At 35.1% G+C, this 18514-nt stretch overlaps 2 protein-coding genes across 5 annotated transcripts in view; both read right to left on the reverse strand.

Moving 5' to 3' along the window:
* Positions 1-301: 301 nt before the first annotated feature.
* Positions 302-8498, reverse strand: ndufs2 (NADH:ubiquinone oxidoreductase core subunit S2). The gene is made up of 14 exons (XM_043245910.1): positions 8347-8498; positions 7635-7738; positions 7360-7550; positions 6176-6296; positions 5872-5984; positions 5626-5700; positions 5468-5545; positions 4137-4222; positions 3612-3731; positions 2589-2718; positions 2227-2322; positions 1696-1779; positions 1055-1112; positions 302-469 (listed from the first exon to the last, which is right to left on the reverse strand). Exons 1-14 carry the CDS (start codon positions 8445-8447, stop codon positions 432-434), a joined length of 1395 nt encoding a protein of 464 aa, XP_043101845.1. The 5' UTR covers positions 8448-8498; the 3' UTR covers positions 302-431.
* A 1448-nt stretch (positions 8499-9946) lies between these two features.
* Positions 9947-18514, reverse strand: part of kirrel1a (kirre like nephrin family adhesion molecule 1a) — a 31854-nt gene continuing 23286 nt past the window's right edge. The window contains exons 11-15 of one of the 4 annotated variants that reach the window (XM_043245735.1): positions 17533-17749; positions 16828-16935; positions 15856-15983; positions 14495-14572; positions 9947-14026 (exon numbers count right to left, since the gene is read on the reverse strand). In XM_043245735.1, the coding sequence (XP_043101670.1) occupies positions 13409-14026; positions 14495-14572; positions 15856-15983; positions 16828-16935; positions 17533-17749 (1149 nt within the window). In that variant the 3' untranslated portion in view covers positions 9947-13408. Of the gene's footprint in view, positions 14027-14494; positions 14609-15855; positions 15984-16827; positions 16942-17532; positions 17750-18514 lie in introns of all 4 variants that reach the window. The other 3 variants (XM_043245733.1, XM_043245734.1, XM_043245732.1) reach the window with 3 other exon arrangements.

Below are 18514 nucleotides of genomic sequence, written 5' to 3' on the forward strand. Positions count from 1 at the left end.
AACCACCCCCACCCGAGTGACGAAGAGGAAAACGGACCAAAAACCATGTGATCTGCTTTAGACTGGGGATCCTTGGAAGTACAGCATAGGTAAATGCAGTTATTTTGTGTGTGTGTCATATATATATATATATATATATATATATATATATATATATATATATATATATATATATATATATATATATATATATATAAGAATTATGCACAGAATCTGTGTGCAGGTTTCTACTTTTACCATCAGCACTTGTAAAGATACAGCCTTCTTGGCAAGTCTAAGTGTAAATAAAGACAATTTGCAGTTTTTCCAAGTTTTAAAATATTTATTCGGTTTCATAAGCATTTACATAGAGAAACTGGAGTAGAATGGATCACTAGTAGAGTCACTAGAATGCATCACAAAGACAGAATTGTGATCAGACACGGTTGTCCTCAACGGTCCACTTCCCCAAACACAATATCCTGAGTACCTGGAAAAAAAAAGAAAAGACGACAAATGGCTGAGGCTCAGAGAAACATCGAAGCGCACATAAAACACTAAGACTGATTAACCTTGTAAGACATATTTTTCCATTTTTGCTTAGAGATATAGTAAAAATCATTCTCAATATTAATGAATAGCAGAGTCCACAGCACAACTATAACAAAGGCACAGAGAAACAATATCATTGGGAAATTTTTAGAACAAACAGACGATAGGTAACTTCGAGGTAACTTACAAAATGAAAATAAAAGTAACGATTCGTCTAAAGTCAGCAATAATACGAGAAGTGCTAACAATACAAAGTTTCATGCATTGTTTAGAAATGCTCAGAGTAGAACAGAATTAGTGAAAACAGAATTTTACTATATAGAGCTACTGTCCTCCTATTTAAAATGTAATTGAGCAAACAAATGTGCAGTGCATTGCTGTGAGATGCAAATCTACAAAACAGGCAGAACTGAAAAGTGTTTGTGAGAGACAGAGACAGAGAGAGAGACAGAGAGAGAGAGACAGAGAGAGAGAGAGACAGAGACAGAGAGAGAGAGAGAGACAGAGACAGAGAGAGACTTACCGATGATCGCCACCACGTCAGCAAGCATGTGTCCTTGAGACATTTTATCTAAACCAGCCTAAAGAGAACAAAACAGACCACATCACAACACAAATAGAAAAAGGTCAAATATAAGACCAGTATTTGCAGCACTTTTACGTACTGTGCCATTCAAAGGTGTGAACTAGCTACGATTGTTTAAAATAACATTAGTACTTTTATTCAGCATTAAATTGACTGAAAAAAAACACTAATGATTCTTTAAACGCAAATTATAAACTTTCTAAAGAATTCTGGAAAAATATTAAGTTCCCCTGAAATATTAAGCGGCACAAATGTTTAACATTTAAAATAGTAAGAAATGTTTCTTGTGCATCAAATCAGCAAATTAGAATAGTTTCTAAAGGATCATGTGACACTGAAGACTACTTCGTCATCGGTTTTAAATTACATTTTAAAGCACATTGGAAAGATTCTTATTTTTATTGCAAAAAATATTTTACAATATTACTTTTTACTGTATTTTTGCTCAAAAAAAGAATTGCATCTTTGCTAAAGATAAAACTTCTCACTTTAAACTTTTATATTTTTACCTTTTTATTATTTCAGAACTGATGAGTATATTATCAAAACAAATCTTAATAGTACAATGATTTAATTACCAAGTGAGCAAAGCCAGGAGCCTTGATCTTGCAGCGGTAAGGTCTGCTGGAACCGTCAGACACCAGGTAAACACCAAACTCACCCTGCAGCAAAACACAAGCGAGTGTGAAGGGGGAATTGGAAAATATTATAATAAATAGCGCTTTTTTCTGAAGTCCAGTTCCTTAATGGGTCTATTTGTTTATTCCTATTAGTATTTAAAACAACATTTTTTGAGAACAAAATTTTAGCACAGTAATTAAAGTAATCAGACACATATCGGGATAACTGAATCTCTAGGACAACTCAATAAAAACAGCACCACAAAAAAAAAAAAAAAAAAACAAGTCTCCCCAAAGACAACAAATTTAGAAAGCCACAATGCTCACATGTGCATGACGAATGAAAATTTTGCTAACACCAACCTCACCAGGCTGGACGTGAGGACAAACCAAAACCACTAGTGAAGCCAACGCAAAAATAACTCTTGAGAACTGCAGTGGTGTGCATGTAATTGTGAGTCAATACATGCTTGTGTGCATCGCACTCACTTTGGGCGCCTCTACGGCAGTATATGTGGCTCCCGGAGGAACCTGGTAGCCCTCGGTGTACAGCTTAAAGTGATGAATGAGAGACTCCATTGACGTCTGCATGAAAACAAGTCATGGGGCGAGAGGGATGTTAGTTAACATTAAAGCATGAACTTTTTTATGAGAGTGAAGGCGTTTATTAATAGACAGAAACATTTACGTATAATTTTTCTCATACAGTAACACTGTGATCCTATAAAACGTGTGATTACCAAAACTATACAACACAGGATTACAAGGTTTGAGTTTAGGGCTGCACTATGTATTCTACTCACTACTCACCCTACTTCTTGAAATATTTTACTAAAGCAAGCATATCTTACCTTCATCTCAGATCTCTTGGGTGGGGCTACTTTAGCATCATCTACCTTGATCTCTCCAGCAGGCATTTTGTTGAGACACTGATGCATGATACGCAGCGACTGTCTCATTTCCTCCATACGACACAGATACCTAAAAACAAGTTCATGTTTGTCACTAATAGCAATATTTGCGGCAAAACTATACAAAAATGGCACATTAGTTAATGCATAAGCTAAGAAAACAGTTTTTTGTTATTTCATGTTAGGTCAGTTTCGTTAAATAATACAAACACGCTTTCGATGTTAATATTGTATTAGCGAATGTTTTTAATATCATATTAATATTATCTGAGATAACTGTTTCTAAGTATTATTCATTCTTAGTTTTCGTCAACAAGTGAATTCTTCTAATGTTAACAAATAGATTCTTATTATAAAGTGTTACCATTACTTTTATTTCTTCCTATATTTGAATCCAATTAAATTTTCAGTAACAAAACCTTTAACACTTTCATTTTATAGTCCACTTTAGACATTCTACTAACAGTAAGTAAGTAAGTTTGCAACTACATGTCAAGTAGAAGTCATTAGTAGACTGTCTGCTAAACTTCTGGACAACATCAGAAACGGTTTCTGTCAATTTAACCCTAAACCTACCCTAACAGTCTACTCTAAGAGGTAGTAGACATGTAGTTGCAAATGAAACACAATTAGCTGGCATGTAGTTACGAAGTACACTTCAGACAGTTTACTAACTTATGAAAATAAAGGGCGACAACATTCATTAATTATTGTATAAATGTTCTTCATGCAATGAATCATGCTTGGTTGGTTAGCAACAGGTTCTCACAACAAAGTAAAAAAAATCTTTTTAAGCAGCACACATCATGCTACATTTCCCATGTGATACGATCGGCTTGTATGGTGAGAAAGCTTAGTGGAGTTTAAGACCAATTTATACACTGTGGTTGCATGTTAATTTCCTGCCATTCTGAACTTCCTGAAGCTCTTAACTTATTCTAGATCACTAATGTGCGGGGTCACCTGTCATAGCAGTCACCATTACTTCCAATGGCCACGTCGAAGTCCACTTCATCGTATTTATCGTAGGGTTGACTTTTCCTCAGATCCCATTTAATACCAGACCCTCTGAGCATCACTCCGCTGAAGGAGGAATACACAAACTACTGAAAATCGGATGCATCATGATAGATAGTCTCTGTTCAACTTAAAATATCTTTGAATTACAGTGTACAGTGCATTTGTGGGTGATTTCACTAGTTAAGCTACTACAATAATGATTATTACATCTCACCACACAAAGACTGCTATTAGAAGTTCCATTAGGTATATATATATATATATATATATATATATATATATATATATATATATATATATATATATATATATATATATATATATATATATATTCATACAGGTTTTTCTGTCACTTACTAGATCTCATTTAAATATATCACCATAGCAACTTCTGTGTTTTTGTGATGAAGAAAGAAACACTGGAGCAGCAGCTCTGACCAATTAGATTCACATAATACGATGCTTTACCTGAATCCATAATTAAGTGCATCTTCTGCCCCAATTACACCAATGCCAACAGTTCTGTTCTTCCAGATACGATTGTTGGTGAGAAGCTGAAACAATATTGCAGTCATATTCATTTTGAAACTCCATTTATTAATTCCAATCAAACTGAAAATACATTATATTACAATACGTAATTTTGAAAAAGAAACATATGTCTACTTGATTTGTATGGTTAATTCTGCAAGTCTTAAAAAAAACACAGATCCAATCTTTTGACCATATCTGATTTTTTTCACATTAATTCCCACCCAAAATGACGAAGACTTTAGAACAGAGAACACTTACTTACTATTAAAAACAACCTTTCCCCTCAATAATCGAGTGCTATAACAAGCGTCAGTTAGCCTAACAACATGTAGCAAGGATTTTTAAATATATATATATATATATATATATATATATATATATATATATATATATATATATAAACTGAATAGAAAAGAATTGAGGAAGCTAGTGTTAGAGGTTATTTTATTTGAAAGAAAACAAGCACTTAGAATACAAATTAGCGGTCAACCGATATGGGATTTTTGAAGGCTGATACCTTGGAAAGCAAGAGGGCCGATAGCCTATATTAGTCCGATATAACTATTTATTTCAATTAACATTTAATAAATGTGAAATAATTAGAAAAATAATTAAAAATATAAATGTGTAATATAAACATAAGACAGCAAATTTTTCACAAATACAGAAATCAACAGGACACTATTCTACGTAGTTTGTGTCCTTTCAGACAGAACTAAAAGACGGCAGCGGACAAGAGGGAGAATGTGAGCGTGTGTTCAAGCTCTTTCTTTCTCAGTGCCATCAAAATAAAAGTTTGGCAAATAAAAGTAAACTATATGAACAATAATTGACCATTTTGGGGCAAACTGGGTTTTATCCCCAAATATTGACATTGGTCGATAATTTTTTCTGTTTGGCTGATATGTTTGAGGTTTGATGTTTTTTTTACCTTGGACATACAGACAAATTTATCAGCTGATGTTGACAGACAAAAATAGGACAATATATCGGTCGACCACTAATACAAAAAGAGTGCAAGTATTAAAGGGCAAAGCTTTTTTTAACATATAAAGTAGAATCAAAATAGAGTGTGCTAGAGACTTAAGGTCAAATATAACATTTCACTTTTAACAGTAAAGCTGTTGTATTTATAAAATTCATTCTAGCTCCTAAATGTTGATTTTTTATGGGAAACACGATGCACCCACATTGTGTTGGCTTGGATTTCTGAGGGGAAATGGACTAATTCCGATCCGTCTCAAATAATCGTTTAAAATACATACCTCCTCAACTTCATCAACGCGAATAGAGAAGTTCTTGCACCATTCGTAGATGTCATCCATGAGACCAAGAGGCAAGTCCTGCAGTGATCCGCAGTTTTATAAAGGTATCAGCATAACCAGAAAAGCACTTTTCATAATAGTTTTAAACCGAAGCGTACCTGATGAACTCCACCAGGTCTGACGTATGCGGCATGCATCCTGGCTCCAGACACTCTCTCATAGAACTCAAACATCTGAAAGACATCGACCGATTTAACGGTAACTAGGTTTCCCAGAAATAACAAACAAATGCTTTGTGTGTTACATGTAGCATTTTCAACACACACTGAATGTTCCCTTAATGTTCGATATATTTAACGTATGTTTGCTTTCCTTTTCAATGAAGTGCAAAAGAAAGCGGTTACCTTCTCTCTCTCCTCAAACAACCAGAAGAAGGGAGTCATGGCTCCGATGTCAAGGGCGTGAGTGGTGATGCCCATGATGTGGTTCATGATACGGGTCATTTCTCCATACAGCACTGCAGAGGCCATATACAATAACACATTTATGCATCTGATACAGCTGGGTGGGTAAATTATCTACGCATTCTCATTTGTGAGACTGCAACATCTTTTTGTGCTTTTTTTATTTTATATAAAACAAATGCAACCTAATTTAAGATTGATGAGCGTGCATCAGATTGGAAGCATTTGAGTTTTTTTTCCTCACCTCTAATCCACTGTGCACGTGGAGGAGCTTGAATGTTAAGAAGCTTTTCAACGGCTAGAGAATATGCCTGCTCATTACACATCATGGACACATAGTCGAGCCTGTCGAAGTATGGAAGTGCCTACAGGAACACAATCACACCAGACACAGTTACAACAGCTTAATAAGCTTTGCATAAGCCATGAGTTTATGATTTAAAGTGTAACATTTTATCAATAGCTCAGATACTTTACTATGAGCTACAGAAATGCAATTAAATCAGGAGATATATTTGCACCACTATGCAACAATTCAACTACAGAAACTAATTGTGCCCAGAAAAAAGCAAAGCATATGCAGTGTGAAAAAGTTATTTCCGCTTCTCAGTCATATATAAATTCTATACTAACAGCAACGAACAAAAAAAAAAACTTGTTAACCAGTGCATATATCACTTTGTAACACCCATGCAGACCAAATATTAATGCTGTGGTACATGGCAGGGTGTATATTTTCAAGTGAAAGCAAAGCACTTAATGAATTTACTTATTCTATGTTTTTAATATTTTGCATTAATCATTGCATTCATTTCAAGGAGCACTAAATGCTATATTATTATATTCTGGGCATAGCACAGACGCGAGTACTTAACTTTTTAGAGGACGTATAAATGCTGCAACATACTGAATTCAAGTCAAAGCACTGCTTTAAAAATCATAACGTTAATGTTTATGTTTGTTTAAAAATCTACATGCCTTATAGTTAACATTTAGTAGATTAGAGCTGGGCGATAGTTCACATTTTACAATTACAGAAATTTTAAAATATTAAAAGTAATATAGTTACTTTTTGCAACTAAAAAAAAAAAAAAAAAAAAATCAAGCATTCCCAGACCTGTATGAATTTCTTTGTTCTGCCAAACATAAAGGAAGGCTGTTGTGGGTCACCATTGACTTCCATAGTAGGAAAAAATTACTATGTAAATCAATGGCGACCCAAAACAGCCTGGTTACAAACTTTCTTAAAAATCTCTTCTTTCGTGCTTGGGAGAGCAAAGAAATACACACTACCTGGAACTACTTGAGGGCGAGTAAATGATGACAGAATTTTCATTTTTGGTTGAACTATTCTTTTAAATTACAATTGAGTTAAGTGTTAACCAGATAATATAGTGTCAGTCATTAGCAGCTGTCCTCTTTAATTACCTGTAAATAAGTCTTGTACTCAATCAGTTTCTCTGTGCCACGGTGCAGAAGTCCGATGTGAGGGTCACATTTCTTCACTGACTCTCCATTGAGCTCCATCACCAGACGCAGCACTCCGTGAGCCGCAGGGTGCTGAGGACCGAAGTTCATAATGAGGTTGGACACATTCTTCTCTACCGGCGGGTCCTTGTCTGGAAAAGATGAAGGCATTTGTTTTTATATTGCGGCTGGTTGAACTGTTAATATGACAATTACTAGGACAAAACAAGACCAACCGTTCCAAGGTGGAGGTGTCCATTTCTCAGTGATGGCAGTGGGATACATCACAGCTCCAGAGTACTGCTCTGCCCACTCCACATCTGGCTGCCATTGCTTCTGCCTGAAATGCAGTGTTGTCACTGATTTGCACACATATTTCGGCTCAAACTTTAAGAACAAGACGTGTGAATTTGCGAGTTGCGAGAATGACAGCATTCACATTACACAGTGGCATCACTATAATATTTTTTTTTACTTTAAAACACATGCAACTTGGCTTGATCATTTGTCATTTAACGCAAAAAACATTTATTAATTTCTGTGTGTTGCTTCGGTCACCTAGAGATGTTTGCGTTGGTGGACATTTCTATACAAATAACGTAAAGCAATGCAGATGTGCAAGTAAGTAGATCTTAAATGCATTATATAAAAGTGAATTTTTGAAACTGTTGCTTCTTTAACTGCTCATGTTTCATCTCAACCAGCTTTAATGCTTCTTATAAAGGCAGTTGATCAAATAATTGGTGGAGGGGGAAGGATCGACAAATATTGTCATGCAATAATTACAATTTGAAAAAGGCAGTAATATAGTTTATTTCAACGCTTCCTATAGAACCACAGGAAAAAAAACAGTGGTTATCCAATCCCAATAACACTGACACCAGCGACGCCGCTAACTAACTAAATTCATTTTTGACAACACCGTGTAGACGACTATAGAGCGTGTACCTCTTCTGAAGCAGAATAAAGGTTGGAGTGCTGGCATTACTATTTAACAGCACTGAAGGACGTCCGAGTCTGGAAAGCGACCTCAGCATTGTCGCCGCCATCTTCCCCTCTGTCACCCACTGCTTCTGCGGAGGATTCTTGACCGTCAGTTGTTTTACCGCGGCTCTGGCGCCACCTGCCTGTAGGAGGTTTACACGCTTTATGATAGCGCACAACCAGCCACTAGGTGTCGGTCGACTCTGTATAGTTTAATGTATAAATGCGGATGCCAGTGTGGAGTAAGTATTTGTATTAATGTGAAATATACGTCCATGATCCAGTAATAATTTTTAAGACCGTTCGCTCCGTTTTCCGTTAGAAGCGAATCGTTCGTTTGAGCCGGTTCCTTTCAAAGTATCAAATAACCTGATTCAATCGCGAGTCGACTCTTGAGCTCGGTTCGATTCAAATCGATGATCACAGCGTGCCATCGAGGTGCAAAACAAATACTGTTGTAAACAGGGTATTAGCATGATAGATTTACTTTTTTGATGTTTGTAGTTAATTGTGTAAATTGCATATAATGTAATATTTCCTAATATATTTAATGCAGACAGTTCAATGCAAAGGGTTGGGGTCAGTATATTTATTTATTTATTTATTTTGAATAAAAATCCTTATTTAACAAAGATGCATTCAGTTGTGTGACAGTAAAGACATTTACTGTGTTACAAAAAAAAAATATTATTTCAATTAATGGCTTATATTTAAACGTTTCTATTTATTAATTAATCCATCTAAACACAGCACAGCTGTTTTAATTTGATGATGATTTTAATAATAATAATAATAATAATAATAATAATAATAATAATAATGTTTCTTGGGCAAAAAAATAAATCCGAAATTAGAATGATTTTGGAAGGATTGTGATTTTTATATTCTGCTTTAACATTACAATAACATAAATGTATTAAATATATTTGACATATTATTTATATTTATTTTAATTTGTAATAATACTTCATAATATGATTTCACTGTATTAATGTTGTGTCTATATTACAATGTTCATGAAAATTGTAGGTATTTCTGTTAGTGCTGTCAAACAACTAATCATGATTAACCAAATCCAAAATAAGTTTACATGTACACTGTGTATATTTATGTATATATCAAGACACACTACTGCATATATGTTGAAAATATGTATTTACATATTTATTTATATGTATTATGTTACAGTAATAATACATGTATGTAATATTTATTTATATTATATACGTATATATTTATATTCATATAAATTATATAATATATAAATATATTTAATATTCAAATGCATTTTTTTTCTTAAATATTTACATGCATGTGTGCGTGTTTATATATAACAAATATATACAGTACACACATATATAAATTATGGATAGAAAACCTTTTATTTTGTATTTTGACAGCACTAGTTCCTATAAACAATGATGTTAATATTTATTTCTTATGTTACTTTTGCTGTCACAAATTTCTAATTTAACGAGTGCTAGGAGACATTTTCCCTGACCCCAGAACTATCAATAAATTGTATAAATACTGTTTATAAACCACACAATCAATACTTCATTGATTCTTAGAAAAACAGTGCTTTTATTTCTGATATACTGTGAAAAAATAATTACGTAACATTTTTAAAAAATATTGGAAAAAATCAAAGGGAAATTAAAAAAAAAAAAAAATCAATAACTTTTGTTGTACATCTGTCAAACATTTTTTTTTTCAGCTACCAAGAACAGTACAGTAAGGTCAACGTTTATTTTCTAAGACACAATTATACAGGATACACTCCTACCAGCAGAAGAAAAGTATTGGAGCAGGAACGTGAGAGAAATAAATGAACGGATTACATAAAGATTTTCATATACTCGCACTCGCGCTCAATCGCACACACAAAAACACACATACCGTCATCTGCACGCACTCCTCTGGCCTTAAGCCGGTTTATAAAGTGAGGGAATATAAAAGTCATGTTTTCCTAAGGCCACTCTTTATTTTGTTCACTCCTTCATAAATTCCTTCTTCTCATCTTCATGGAGCTTCAAGTTCTTAGATGGGATGGGGAATGCGAATACTGTCCAGTGGGTCACGTGTCCCACAACATATTCCCCAGGCCATCGATATAAAGGATGAGTGATTGGCAGCTCAAGCAGGTCATCGAGATGTTTCTGGATCCTCCTCCTTGGTATCGTACCGGCTCCAAACCAAGCTACTCATCGTCCTCTTTGTACCGTACCGAGTCAGAAAGTACCATCGCTATGGTGTTTGCCAACCGTCTTCACGCAATTGAAAACATAACAATACTGCATTTAAAGAGTGCATCACATTGGATGATGTAAAATAATACTTGAAGTCGGAATTACACATGGGAAAGTATTTACAAGGCTCGTTCGAAATGTGGACGAAGACGAAAACTAGTCGCAGAGAGCAAGTGTACTCACTGTTCAGAGGGATTGTCTTCATCCCCATGTTCCTCTTTTGTCGTTTCTTTGATAATGGCGTCCTTCAAAACCCGTTGAAGACAGTTCATAGCCAAAGACCATCTCTGGTCCCCGCGGAAGGTAGTTTTTCGTAATTGGCGGAAAATACTTCAAGTCGTTTGGCACAAATTTCAGGTGTGTGTTTGCGTGAATAAGTGAGTGATAAGACCTTCCGATCTCAAACTTCACATGAAAGTCCTGTTAGAGTTTCGCTGCTCTTCGGCGCGAGACGTTAAAAACCGCTCCAGACCTTTGACCTTTAATTAGTTCCAATTTGATCTTTTAAGACGAATGTGATAGCAGCCTGATCTTAGATCAGTAAGGGTGAGTTTGGATACCTAAGGCTGGATCAGTTTAAGACCTTCTCTGCTGTTACCAACCCACAAAAAAAAAAAAAAGAAGAAGAAAAACTCTAGGTCACTCGCGACCGAATAAATTGGCAAACAACGATAACAAACAAATCTGCATATTTTCTTGTTCGTTGAGGTGAATATCACCCAAATAAAGACTGATACTCTAACGTTGAACCTTTGGTCCAGAATCACTTACAGAAATATGACGAAAAAAAAAAAAGATTTTCGGTAATATTCGAAACATAGAGATAGAACGCTCTAGCCTAGTGTGCAAATGAGAGATTACATATCGATTATGAGGGTAATCTAAGCTAGAATACTGGAATGCAGTGCAAACAATGACCCCACTACAAAAGCACCATGGAAAAGAGTGGGGCATTCCTGTATATGAATATGTATATAGGTTTATGTGTATATATATATATATATATATATATATATATATATATATATATATATATATATATATTCCATGGTTCTGAACTATTTGTTGAATAGTGAACTAAATAGCTGTCGCTGATCATGTCTGAAAACAGTTAAATGGCTTCCTCAACTGGTCTCTGTCGTAATGTTGAAATTTAAAGGGTAATGTGTTTTATTGCAAATGCCAAAAAGTGCTTTTTTAAACCGAGTCGGACCTTTTTCTGCACAAATACAGCCGCTCTGCTAATGGATTAGCTGGAAGGCTAGTAACCTGTTCAACGAGGTAGCTCAGCAAGCTAGATTGCCAGGTAGATGCTGATTTACACACAAAATAAGAAAGAATCATCTAGTCTCAAAATACTTTGCTATCATCGATAATATTGTACAAGTATTATGTGCTCTTCATCGCCTCGCAGACTTTCATTTGAGAATGAATGGAAAAATAAAGATATTTGGATATTTTGTGACATAGTTATGTACAGTGGGGTCTAAAAGCCTTCTTTTGTAATATTATAATGTTTAATCGTTTTCTAACAAATTGGCTAATTGCTTTAGTTAGCAGATAATATCAATGTTTAAAAATAACATCTTTAAAAATTTAATTTTTTTTATAAAAAAAGGAGTTCTAAGATTTTATTAATTTATGTACTAGGCATCAGGAACCCTGGTTTTCCGAAGTTAAGCAGTTGTATCATACTTTTAATGCTAGTTTTGTCTTTAATACTTTGTTTTGTCTAGAGACCGTTTAATGGATTTAAATGAAAACACATTATTACTGTATTTAAATCCATACAAGATTCTGCAGTCCAAAACATCTCCAGATTTTTCAACATGGTTCGTGTAATCCAGCATGATTTAAGGAAGTTTCAAAAAGCATCTTGGGCTTTATTGAAAGCAAGGAAATGTATAAGGTTATTCTCGTAAACAAAATTTAAGGTCCTTGCACACTGAAACCGATATTAAAATGCTTGACGAAAATCGGAATATTAAAATAAAATAAAAAAAAAAATAAAAAATTTAACCTGATCTGAATATAATTTTTTTTAATGATGGACAAAGGTTTAAAAAGAAGCGGTGTGTAAATGTGTTTGGCACAGCATGAGGTCGTTTGTTCGTTTTTTTCGTGAAATTTTGAACTCAGTGTGCAAGGACCTTTACTTTTGATTAGTAATATTACCTATAAACATTTACCTTCATTTAGCTTTTCCTGGTTTACATTTTAATGTATATACTCAGCTTATGTCAAAATAAAAAAATAGTGCTCTCAGACTTTTGGACCCCACTCTATATTGTGCAATTTGTCATTAAATGCCCTTTAAACTGAGCTGAGCTTAAGAAGAGAAGTTGAAGAAGCCATTGAAGAGAACTCATACATGTACCGTCTCTCACATAACCATCGCTGTTAAACAGACTATAAGCCTATAAGAGGCACCCTTCATTTCTCAGGAATTACCTTTGTGATCATGCTTATTAAAAGCATTCAGGATTTAGTGAACGGTATAAAGATCTTAGATCTTTTCTCAACACCAGTCTTGATTGTGACTTTCGCTTTCAGCTCCTGGAGCTGAGAAATAAATGCCAAGACGTTCCTGCCTCCCTTTCTCAATTCTCGGCCTCCGTTTACTCTGAGCTTCTCTTTCTTTGTTCACCCTCCGTCTTTATCTCCGTTTCATTCATTTTTTTTCCATCCTGTGTATCTGTGTGAGTGTGTGTAATTATATGGCCGATATCGGCATATCATCAGCGTAACTTATGTTACGTACAGGAGACGCTTCTCTTTTACACATGTGTCTGCATCCTCTGTGTGTGTCGGTGGGAATAATCGGAATGCTGGGAGGTGTAGGAGAACCGCGTGGAACTGCCGTATTTCCCGAGTCCAGTCTCTGGGGTTCCGGTTCCGCCTCCTGCGCCGACGCTCGGCCCGACTCCGTACATCTCGTACGCCGGCCCGCCTTCTAACGGGGCGAGGCTAGGAGGACCAAAACCCATCCGAAAAGTCGGATAGTGTGGGTAGCCGTAATTTTCGTATCCGAGCTGACCGGTAGAGTCCAAGAGGCTGCATTCAGCGGTGAAGTCGCTAGTCTGTGGGCCAGAGCTGGGAGGAGGCTGCTGGGACTGTCCGGCACGGGTGAACGTGTTAAACTGGGCGTAGCTGTTGTGCGAGAGTCTAGAGGGAGGCCGAGGGTCGTAGCAACCCGCTCGTGACCCTGGAGCCAAGCTGCTTGGTGTTCCCGGACCTGCCGTAGCTCCGGGGGCTCCTGAGCTGCTGCTCACCACGGCCGCAGCGCCCCCTGGCTGCCCGGAGGTGCGATAGTCTGAGTAGTGCATGGATCGGGAGGCGGGACGCCCCTCATCATGGGTGGAAGCTCGCACGTTGTAGTAGCCATTTGTCGGGTCCTGCAAAAGACAACAGATGTGTTCAGTGTAGCTCTTAAATCTGCAAATGACTTTCTTGACTGTCATAAAATAATTGATTTACTTTATTTTTGAATGAACTACTTATACAAAGTAACTGAACTAACTGTACACTACATAATATACTTTTTTTATAATTATAGAATGTACTTGAATTTTATCAAAATATATTCATGCAAGATTATTAACAAAGCTGATTATTTTTCATTATACTCTGATTGGTGGGTTATGGAACTTATGGATTGTACAGCAGCATATCCCAACCAAAAACAGTCTTGGACCTAATACTTGAAAAAAGTGGTTAATTTTCCTGCAGAGACATGACATAGGATTTTTACACATGGCACCCGACTGTTGAGGTCTATAGAAGCTGCATGCTTTAGTGAAACAAAGTACAGGCCATATATCACTCATATTAATATGTGCAGAAGTATCGGTGTATCTGTTCACCTTGAGCTCGTAGTCCTGGCGCGTGTCCAGCGTGTCACTGCGTAACTCCTGTTTGAGGTCAATGTCATCTTTAAAAGGCTGGGAGGAGGGAGAGAGGGTCACAGAAGGTAAAAACTAAACCATAAACGACAAGAGAGCAACCAAGAAGGGGGAGAGAGATGCAACGTAAGAGGGGAGGAAAACCAACAGGAGATAAGAGGAGGAGAAGAGAAGAAGGATATAAAGGAAGAGGGAGGTTGAGAGAGAAAAAGGATTAATTTTACAGCTTTGGAAATGTTATTTAAGAGGAAATACATTAGAGGAAGATGATTAGTAATTCATTTTTGTAAAAGATAAAAGTGTCTTTCTTATGTGTTTTAGGCACATTTTGGAAATTTAGTATTGGTTATTATGTACTGAAAGCATTGTGTAACACAAGTGTGTTATACATTTGAGGGTTATCAATTAATCAGTGTCAATGTTAAAGTGCCCGTATTATGAATTTTCTTTAATTATCTTTCGTGCAGTTTTAAATCTGAAAGTGCAACATGTATAAGTTATTGTCTCTCGAAAGAAAGAGCTGACTTAATCATAGAAACGTGTTGTTTTTAAAACGAATCCCAAGCTGATTCATGTTGACCTCAATTGAAAACTTATTGAAAATGTAGTTTTAATCTTTGAAAAAATAGCGTTTTCCCCTAGGAACGCCGTACACAAAGCAGCACTGGTCTTACAAACCCTGCTTTATCAGGCACTACAGGCATGATGAAATAAAAATGAGACCAATCACACATAGCGTCACGCAAAGCAAGGCTTGAGTCGTTGAGTAAAACGTTTGGGAGTTGCTGAAAGAGTAAAGTAAAAATAAATGTATATTAAACAACAATGAAAAGGTTTTTTTTTACCTAGCATACATGTCAACCTGTTGTTGGGGACTCATAAAAACAAAATATGAACCTTTCATTAACCATAATAGGGGCACTTTAATAATAAAAAAAGTGCATTTCAGTGTTGATCATCTTCAGAAGATTCACAAGATTCACAAGACAAGGCACAATCACCACTGGCAAAACACACAACATTACATTAAGACACATTTATACTTAATATTAGAATGGTAATAGTAATAATTGAAAATATTAATTTAATTAATAAAATATATAAATATAAATTAGGAAAATTACAGAATGTACGAAATACATTATACATTGTAATACCGTGGACAAAACAAATCTAAACCAAACAAAGTTTTAAATGCATAATTAGAAAAAGATAGTTTTCAGGATCGGTAATATTTCATTTGAAATAATGTTAAAAGCTTCACAATCTCAAAGTCCCTCTACATCCTTCATTTATTGTTGTGTGATGTCAAAATTACTCACAGAGTACATGGCCTTCACCATGCGTGTTGCAGTAGAGACGCTCCCAGAGTCTTCCTCCAGGCTGTGGGTCTCTTTGTTTATGGTCTCGACCTTGATATCTGGCTTGCCGAGCGTGACCCCTCGACGACCTGGAAAGTAAACATCTCAGTAAACATCTGATTCATAACCGCCCTGAGCATGCTTTTCGAAGTGTTTGTGGCTATTATTGATGTTCGTAAATACGGCTAAATATGCCCTTGGGTTTTGTGAGCATTTAGAGACGCTTTTACTTCAACACTCTCGAAGACAAACTTTGCACATCGCTCTGTGAAGGACTCATCACGTTAGATTATTGTAAGGTAAAATTAGTTGATATTTACACAGCTCACTAGACAGACAGAGAAATGATTAAAATTATATTAAATGTATAAAACAATATTTCTAATAATGCAATAAAAAAATTAACATTATAGTTCAAACGTTTGGAGGCACAACATGTTTTATTCAGAAAGAATGCATTAAATGGATCAAAAGTAATAGTATCATGGGTACTACAAAATATATTTGTGTGTTCAACATTACTGATATTAAGAAATGTTTTCAGATTTTTGAACAGTCGTGTGCCGCCAAAAACTGGAGTATTGACTGCTGAAAATGTAAGTAAATACCATTTTAAAATACATTAAAATATTATAAATAATATTTCACAATATTACTCTATATTTGATGAGCATAAGTGACTTATTTAAAAAAAAAACATTTTAACAATGTTACTGACCTTAAACCTTTAAAAGGGGTCACTATAATTAATATTTGTATTAACTATATATATTATTAATACAAATATAAATGTTAACGTATAAAAATATTAAGATTTTAGTGTTTAATTTATACAGAATAAAAACATTTTTAATAATTATTATACCTAATAATTGTGAAAAGAAAACACAATGTCACTTATAGATATTGTATCAGTGGTCTTTGATAACTTACTTCCTTTGCGTTGCCGATACAAAAACAGCACTAATGCTAGTAAGCACAAGATAAGAAGAATTGAACAGCCGACGGTTCCTCCTACAATGATCCCCACCGGCACTATTTCTAAGCCAATGAAAAAGACAAAAAGAGAAGATAAGCACCACAATGCATTTTTCACTTTTAGCTTATTGACGATGGCCTTTTTGCCTATAATAATTACAACAGAAAATGATAAACAGAAAGAATAAAAGACAGAATGTTATCTTGATAGGATGAAGACCAGACATTTACCACTGCACTGTGGCCTTAATGCACCAGAATAACTGTACTCACATACTGTATATTAAATAGAGAGAGTACTCCTAACCTGAGTTGACGTGACCTGAAGCAGATTTAGGAGATTCCATTCAAGCTATTTATTATTGAACACTGTGCTCTTTTACTTCAGTAGAGCACTCTACTGTACTTTAACGATGACACCATATACAGTGAATTTTTGAAGACACGAACTGTACGAAGTTTCAAGACTAATGGACTAGGCTGTACTTTATATATATATATATATATATATATATATATATATAAACATTTTCTTTGTTTGATGCCAGACTGACCACACAAGACATTTCAAGATCGCAATTTCAATCTAACTTAAAATCACAGGAGACAGTCCTTATTTAGAAGTATCACATGTGTGCGTACGCAGGTGCATATCCTCACCAGTCTCTTCCAGGGTGATGATCATGGTCCCGGGTCCGAATGAATTCCACGCGGTGCAGTTGTATGTGGACTGGAAGTCTGACTCTATCACGTTGTTGATGGTGAGGGTGGACAGCACCGCACCACCCTGTGTGGTCAGTTTGCTCTGTTCCACTGTGTATCGTTCTGATAGGGTCCCCTTCTCTTTTTCCCACACATTTTCTTTCCATGCCCACACCTGAGACAAAAAGACAACAAACAAACACATGGTGTGAGAGATCACTCGCATCTCCAGTATGTGACAGCAATGAATTTTGGGAAATCTACAGGAATTAGAATAATTATCACATTTCTTAATGTATAATATATATATATAAAATATATACCATATTTAAATATATATACTTATATCCTCAAAGTCCCAAAGTATCTGTTTATTTATGAAACTAGAAATACACAGGCAGAAATGCATGCACAAAAATAAAAACTAAAACTATTTATAATATAAGAATAATAAAAATATATTGTAGTGTATTCAATTCAATATATTCATATTTCAATTTCATTTTCATCTTTAGACACTGCACAAAGGCGGCCGAAATTCTTCTTTGCCGTCATATTTATAAGTATATTAATAAGTATTAAAACAGAAATAACTTTACAGCTTCTCATGTATTTGTGATCAAATAAATGCAACTTCTTTTAAAAACTTAAAAATGTTATTTCGAACTCTGACTGTTATAATTTTGTAGATATAAAATAATGAAACTTCTAAAGGAAAATGATTAAAATTCCATCAGGTAATGGCTGAGAAATAAATAGTGTAAAATGAAAGCTTTGAAAATCAGGAGTGGCAGGTCCTGCAAGAAGCAAATGGACCAAAAGTAATAGCGTACAGTACAACATAATCAGTACATTTCATACAGGAGTGAAAAAAGAAATCCTTTATAAATATTTAGGATATAAAAAGCATATTCAAGTGCATAAAATGCACCTGAGCTGT

This window comes from Puntigrus tetrazona, chromosome 7, assembly GCF_018831695.1.
Source record: "Puntigrus tetrazona isolate hp1 chromosome 7, ASM1883169v1, whole genome shotgun sequence".
Lineage (NCBI taxonomy): Eukaryota > Metazoa > Chordata > Actinopteri > Cypriniformes > Cyprinidae > Puntigrus > Puntigrus tetrazona.